Source organism: Myxine glutinosa, chromosome 10 (assembly GCF_964187855.1).
Source record: "Myxine glutinosa chromosome 10, kmMyxGlut1.1, whole genome shotgun sequence".
Classification (NCBI taxonomy): domain Eukaryota; kingdom Metazoa; phylum Chordata; class Myxini; order Myxiniformes; family Myxinidae; genus Myxine; species Myxine glutinosa.
In genome coordinates this window covers 83,351,052-83,358,551 of record NC_136270.1, presented here as the reverse complement: position 1 = coordinate 83,358,551, position 7,500 = coordinate 83,351,052, and the positions used below count along the sequence as shown (strand labels likewise).

Genomic DNA, 7,500 nt, shown 5'->3' with positions numbered 1-7,500 from the left:
TATATATACATATATATATATATATATGCATATATATATATATATACATACATACATTTCTGATTATTGTGTCCTTTGGCTTTTAAGTACCTGATCCAGTTGTCCTTCAAAATCTCCAAGGCAGTAAAAATTAGAAGTTTTAAGATTTGCCAAAGATTTAAGAAGTATGTATGTATACATACATATACATACATATATATATATATACATATTAGATCCTGGGGGGACAGGGCCTTCTCCATCGCTGCTCCCACCCTCTGGAACTCGCTACCTCACACCATCAGAGACTCCTCCTCACTCACCACATTCAAAACATCACTCAAGACCCACCTGTTCAACACTGCATTCAACATTTAACCCACAGCATCTAACCCCTGACTATCTCCTCTCTTTCTCCCTCCATTGTGCTTTGAATATTTCCCTATTGATTCTTCTTTTTTGCAATTGTCTTTATGTTTTGCTATGCATTATGTTTTGCACTCTGTCAAAGCGTCTTTGGGCTTCCTCCAAAGTGCTATATAAAATAAATGCATTATTATTATTACTAGGGCATGCCCGTACTATATATATGCCCGTACTATATATCTATCTAAAATTATATCCCCCCCCTCTATTTACATGAAATGGTTTGGTCCATTCGCAACGCCAAAGCGAACGGCGAACGGCTTGCGAGTACAGTGACAATCCCCCCCCTCTATTTACATGAAATGGTTTCGTCCATTCGCAACGACCACAGAACCCCCCCCTCTATTTACATGGAATGGTTTGGTCCATTCGCAACGTTCGGCACACGCGATAGCTCGCTGCTCTCTGATTGGTTGAATCGTTTTTTGGACATAGCTCGGTAAGTAATTGTCCGATTAATATGAAACCTTGAAAAGGCACATCCTCGGGTCCCCAGCAATATACCTGGCAAGTGAAAAGTATATCGGACCCGTGGTTGTCGAGAAACAGCGGTCACAGACAGACAAACGTACAAACGTACAAACGTACAGAGATTACTGGAATTATAGATAGATTACATACTAGGGCATGCCCGTACGTGGGTGCAATGCCCGTACGTGGGTACGTGGGTACGTGGGTGCGAGTACGGTGACAATCCCCCCCCCTCTATTTACATGAAATGGTTTGGTCCATGAAATGTTTTGGTCCATTCGCAACGCCAAAGCGAACGGCGAACGCTTTACATGAAATGGTTTGGTCCATGAAATGTTTTGGTCCATTCGCAACGCCAAAGCGAACGGCGAACGGCTTGCGAGTACAGTGACAATCCCCCCCCTCTATTTACATGAAATGGTTTTAATTAGTTTTAAAACATAGTTTAACGCCAACATAGCGGCAACATAGTTTGCCAACGTGAAATAAATGAATACGCTCTCAAATGTGCCGTCCGAGGCAGAGTGTGTTCGCCACGTTCGGCACACGCGATAGCTCGCTGCTCTCTGATTGGTTGAATCGTTTTTTGGACATAGCTCGGTAAGTACTTGTCCGATTAATATGAAACCTTGAAAAGGCACATCCTCGGGTCCCCAGCAATATACCTGGCAAGTTTAAAGTATATCGGACCCGTGGTTGTCGAGAAACAGCGGTCACAGACAAACAAACAAACACACACACAGAGATTACTGGAATTATAGATAGATATATATACATACATACATACATATATATATATATATACATATATATATATACATACATATATATATATACATACATATATATATATACATACATATATATATATATATATATATATATATACATATATATATATATATACATACATACATATATATATATATATATACATATATATACACATACATATATATACATACATATATGTATGTATATATATATATATATATATATACACATATATTTTCATTTTCGAATTTTTTTCTTTTTAAAACAATGTAAAAGTGCAGCCTTGCCTTTGAGGATGGTGTCATTTTTGTCGTTCTGGTTTCAATTTCTGCAGCATCCTCTGTGGCTGCAAAGAAAATAAATAAAACAAATAAAAATACAATAAGTACAAAAATCCTCACAATGTCAAAATGAACAGCTCTAAAATGTAATAAGGGAAAAGCTGATCGCAGATCATCAGTTCGGTCTCATACACGGTGCTTCTACTCTCTGCACCTGGACAAGCAGAGAGTTTGGAGATCAAGGTGGGGTGCCAGACAATTAAACTCGCACCCTGGACCTGCTGCTTCTACTCTCCAGACAATGGATGAAAGCCCTCAATCTCAGACAGAGATCACCGTCATATATTGAGCATTTGATAAGTCTGGCACCCCGATTTGATCTCAAAACTCTGCTTATGGCATCCAAAGCCACGTCTCATGGCTCACCGACTTCATTCACTCCCGTAGTCAGCATGTAGCTCTTCACAGGACACTCATCTCCTCTACCTGTCAAGGCTGGAGTGCCCCAAGGTAGTGCGTTGGGCATAGTCTTGTTACTAATCTTCATAAATGATTTTTTTGATTCCCTTGGAAAATCCTGCCAGCCTCTCTGTTGATAATCCTACCCTCTGCCGCGTCATTGTGCTTGGGCTATCCATCATTTATGCCTGTGGGATTCAGAAGATGGATCATTCCCCCTGCCCCCCTTCCCCAAGAGAAAACTGATTGAAGCCACTGAGACAAGACCGAAGGGCAAATCTTAAAACTTCTAATTTTTACTGCCTTGGAGATATTGAAGGACAACTGGATCAGGTACTTAAAAGCCAAAGGACACAATAATCAGAAATTAATATCTTGGCCTGTCTTGGGATCTTGTGAGTACCATCTTACACTCTCCGTGTCAGGATTGCTGGTGTTACTTTCTGTCTCACTCAAACTACAGCTACCGGACTGGCTTTCATCTCTTTCTCGCCAACAAACATCATACACTTTTCTTCTCATTATTTAAGGCCTGGCCTCGATGAGGGCTATATAGACCTTGCCTGGAACCTCCAAGATTAAAAAAAGTAAACAACTTGTAGTGCAAGGTGTTCCAAAAAGACCCGGACAGCTTTCGTGGTTAATATATTTAGAAACAGAAATGATACAATGATGCCCTCGTATATAATGAATGAATGAATTTATGCAATGTTTCAAAAAAAAAGTCTTTCAGCCCCAACAAATCCGACACACTTACCATCATCATCTCTCAGAAAGGACCGCCTGGCAAACCCATCTACTATTTAAACAAACTACTTGGAGGTTACATGACTTCAACTTTTAGGCCTCACTATTAGCCATGATCTTTCTGGAGAAGACCATATTTCCAAGATGGCCTCGACAACCAGCCGCCGACTGGGCATATTCTGTCGCTCCACTTTGGGCTGGCATCCTGCTTAACACATTGCTACGGAAAGCAAGGCCCTCAAAATCATTGGGATCTCCCGCAATGAAGCAGGTCGTCTCGGTCTGTTACTTCCACATCGCAGTCGGGTTGGTAGCCTCTGTATTCTACTGCCTCCTTTTCAGTGTTGCATCCTCTGCCCCCCTCAGGTTTCTGCAGGGTGCACACAATCCACCTGTAACCCTCTTCTTGCTAAACTCCAAAAGTCCAGACTCACTGCTCACCTCCACGCATTAATCCCTCTTTTCTCTCGCCTGTGGAACCAACTTGCCCAGTCTTACCCATCCCATTCTTCCCGACAGGGCTTCAAGACAGCTGTTCACCACTACTTCAGGTCACCACCCCCCCATCCATACCCATTATTTATTATATACCAAATTACCCCATTCCGAAGCACCCCCTTTTTCTAGGTCACTGTGATCCCTCCCCCCTCTTAGTTTGTCAGTTGGTTTGTTCCTCTTCTGTTTCAGCTCCACCTTCTTCTTCTTCTTGCTGTGTTTCACTTGTTCATCCCATGTGTCCTCCCCCTCCCTTTGAACTCACTCTCACCTCTACTCTGCTCTGCAAACAAAATAATTAATGAACTCTTATATACTTACAATGTTGAGAAAGTTTATTTGCTTCAGCTGCTTCCTGGTTGACAGCATCCTGGCAGGTAAAATACACCGTTTTATGGTCAAGCACTCAACACAGCACTGCACAAAGGCAATGGTAGAACCTTTCCTCAGCTCAGAGGAACTTTATAATCACTCTTGCCAAGCAATGGATTTGCTACAAAAAATCTGGAGATCAAGAAATAGTATGTGCCCTATAAAAATAATGTAATTCTAAATTAAATAATGATTTACTGAATACAAACGTAACTAAATATTCTGGGGGAAGAGACAATCAGGAAGTACATGTCAACATTGTCCATCATGTGGCCAAAACTTGAGTGCACTGTACCTCTCTCAGTCATAGGTTAAATAAAAATGGACTCTGAAACAGCATGTGAGCTATTGTGGAGCAAACACAAATAAACAAGCTCCAAATCAAGGTCAAAGATGCAAGGCAGAGAAACATCAATGTTCTATTCATTATGCACGTCTCCCATCCACTTCCTTTACATCATGTTAAAAATGCAACCTCCATTTAAACTCTTCACTGAACCTCTGTCAGAGAAATGCACTTAAAAAAAAAAAGACAACCAGCATGCTTCACGATCCAAAAGAAGCAAATTCCCCAAAATCCAGATAATTTTAAAGGTATCCAGTTCTGGCACAACAACCAGACTTCTGGATTTGCTGCGCATAATCCATAACATTAAGCATCTCTCTGTTCCTACAAAGCTTGTACATTATATATTGCTTACTGTTGGTGTTATGAATACCTCCACCACCAAAGGTGAACGGAGGTGTACGGAGGTTATGTTTTCAACCCTGTCTGTTTAACTGTCTGTCTGTCTGTGAGCAGGATATCTCAAAGTTATGGATGGATTTGGATGAAACCTGATGGGCAGGTTGGTTGTATGGGAAGGATGAATCGATTCGATTTTGGTGAAGATCTGGATCTGAGAATTCTCAAGTGATTCTTCATAATTGAGCGATGGGACCAAAAACGATATGTAGAAATATCAAAAAGTTGTGGACAGGTTATACCAAAACTTGGTGGATGAGTTGGTTATGTGACAAGAATAAGCCGATTACATTTTGGAGGTCCAGATGCTAATCCGGCCTATCAGTGGGATACAAAACGTAAACTGTTCAGCCTGGCGCAGGTATGCTCCCCGAGTGCCGCTTGAGTCAATTATGTAGTTTGTCAAAATTTGATGACAATAACATTTTCTGAAGGTTAAAAAAAAAAAAGAAAAAAAAAAAAGACCTGTGGGAGACCGACAATTATTTCCCCATGGATTCTGAGAAGATTTAAAAATAAATTACCTGAATTTGAGGCAAAACCCCCCTTCTACTCCGTTTAAATGGGCGGATCCAGATGGGGAGCACAATCCCATGACACCTTACTGATGCATTGTACCAAATTTGGTCCGTATCGCTCAAGTAGAAATGGAGAAGATGGTTTCAAGAAAATGAGTGATTCATTCCCCACCCCCACCTTCGGGGGGCAGAGGCATAAATATGCAACGCCATGTCATACGGTACACACCATTAACTCTTTTTAGATCTCAAGTTTCATCTCCGCTGTTGTTATGGTACACAGTTGTTTTGTTTCAAAATGCATGACAAACATCCTTTCCTCAATAAAAAAAAGACAAAAATGTTCACCTGGCAAGTGGTGTGTAATGAAAGAAAACTCACCTTATTGCCACACAACTTTGGCTGAAATGCTACATTGGAGAAAAAAAAAAATTCAAGCACAAATATAGATGAAACATAACAAAAGGCAGACATGTCAACATATCATTTAAATTGCTATTAAATTCTAGCTTCGATGAAAGAAGGCAACTCATCCAATGATAGCAGAGCTATTATACGATTTTAAGCCTATGAATTAATAGTTACCCTGAAGCAAGCATTTCACCATCTTTGTGGCAAAGTAATTTTCATAGCATGTTGCCCTTCTTTTTATTCTCCATCCACAACGATAACATCCTCCAATCCCACTGACCAAAACAATTACTTCACAAACGCCACCTGACACCCTCCAACATTCTCAGAGTATATGTGTATCTAATCATCCATCTCAACTGATAACCCGTACCTACAATTGGCATCTTGAGTAGACTTGTTGGTAAAGTCATGAGCAGCTCCTCATACATACGGTTACATTGTTCCAAGCGACCTTCTAATTCCATGGCCCCTTTCCTGGAAAACACTTCCACTAAAAAGGCAGAAAAGATGAAAATTAATAATCACGATTCAAAATCAAAATGCAGAACGTACCGTTATGGTTTTGACTGCTAGGGGGTAAAATATAATCAATCTTTAGTATAAACTAAAACTAAATATATATATATATATAATTTTTAAGTCGTAGGTTGTAGACAGCAACTGCGCAGGGTAGTACTACCGCTCTGACTTAGGAGCGTTAAAGTGGTGCCCGGAACCATCTTAGACTCTCTGTGTCAGGATTGCTGGTGTTACTTTCTGTCACACTCAAACTGCAGCTACCGGGCTAGCGTTAATCTCTTTCTCGCCAACAATCATACGCTTTTCTTCTCTATATTTAAGGCCTGGCCTCGATGAGGGCTATATAGTCCATGCCTGGAGCCTCCAACATAAAAAAGTAAACAATTTGTTGTACAAGGTGTTCCAAAAAGACCCGGACAACGTCCGTGGTTAATATATTTAGAAACAGAAATGATACAATGATGCCCTTTGGTTTATATGACACCGAAATTCATAAAGTTTTGTGCAAACCATCAAAACACTTCAATCTGAGCTCCGTTTGTCGCATAAAGGACATCAAGGCGGTACACGAGTACTTGCCATGTTCGGCTGAGCATGTTTTCGTCTACCAATGCGCATTCAGCTGTGATCTGAGAAGAAAGATCCTGCAGGTTTGCCACCTTGGTGTTGTCAACAACATATGACAAACCCCACAGGAAAAAAAACAAAAAAAAAAAACAACCAAGGGTGGTTATGTCTGGTTGTCATCGATTGGTTGATCGTGGGGGCCAGGCAGTTGGCCTGTCTTGGCCAATCCGGCGACCTGGAAATTTTTCATTCTGGACGGCTCGAGCGCCGGCCGTCCTGTTGGAAAATATCGGGTTGTAGGTTATCAATCTGTGGGAAGACTAATCCTTCCAACATGTTCATGGAAATTGTTGAGGTCACTGTATCCCCTGCAAAGAAAAACGGACCCACCAAGTGGTCATGGAGAAGGTCGTACCACACATTGTCCTTTGGACTGTCGCATACGTGTTCAATGACTATGTGACGGTTTTCAGAGCCACGGATCCTCACATTGTGCTGGCTGACCATCCCCAATACATGAAAGCAAGCTTAATTTGTGAACCTGACCTTTTTCAGGTAATCTTTGTCATCCTCTATGTGACTGAACATTTCTAAGGGAAACACCTTTCGTTTGGGTTCGTCATTTGGCTGGAGTTCCTGCAGAATCTGCACCTTATAAACATAAAGCTTCAATCTTTTATGTAAAATCCTGTGTACAGTGGTGGTTAGTTGAAACAGTTCTCTGAATGTGTGT

The 7,500-nt window shown here is 40.9% G+C and overlaps 1 protein-coding gene across 1 annotated transcript in view; it reads right to left on the bottom strand.

Annotated features, from left to right (window-relative positions):
• The window catches only part of CDCA8 (cell division cycle associated 8), a 114,770-nt gene that overhangs the window by 78,887 nt on the left and 28,383 nt on the right, over positions 1–7,500 (bottom strand). Inside the window, exons 3-6 of the mRNA XM_068126630.2 lie at positions 6,052–6,171; positions 5,649–5,677; positions 3,954–4,002; positions 1,938–1,996 (exon numbers count right to left, since the gene is read on the bottom strand). Coding sequence (XP_067982731.1) covers positions 1,938–1,996; positions 3,954–4,002; positions 5,649–5,677; positions 6,052–6,171 — 257 coding nt within the window. The remainder of the gene's footprint in view (positions 1–1,937; positions 1,997–3,953; positions 4,003–5,648; positions 5,678–6,051; positions 6,172–7,500) is intronic.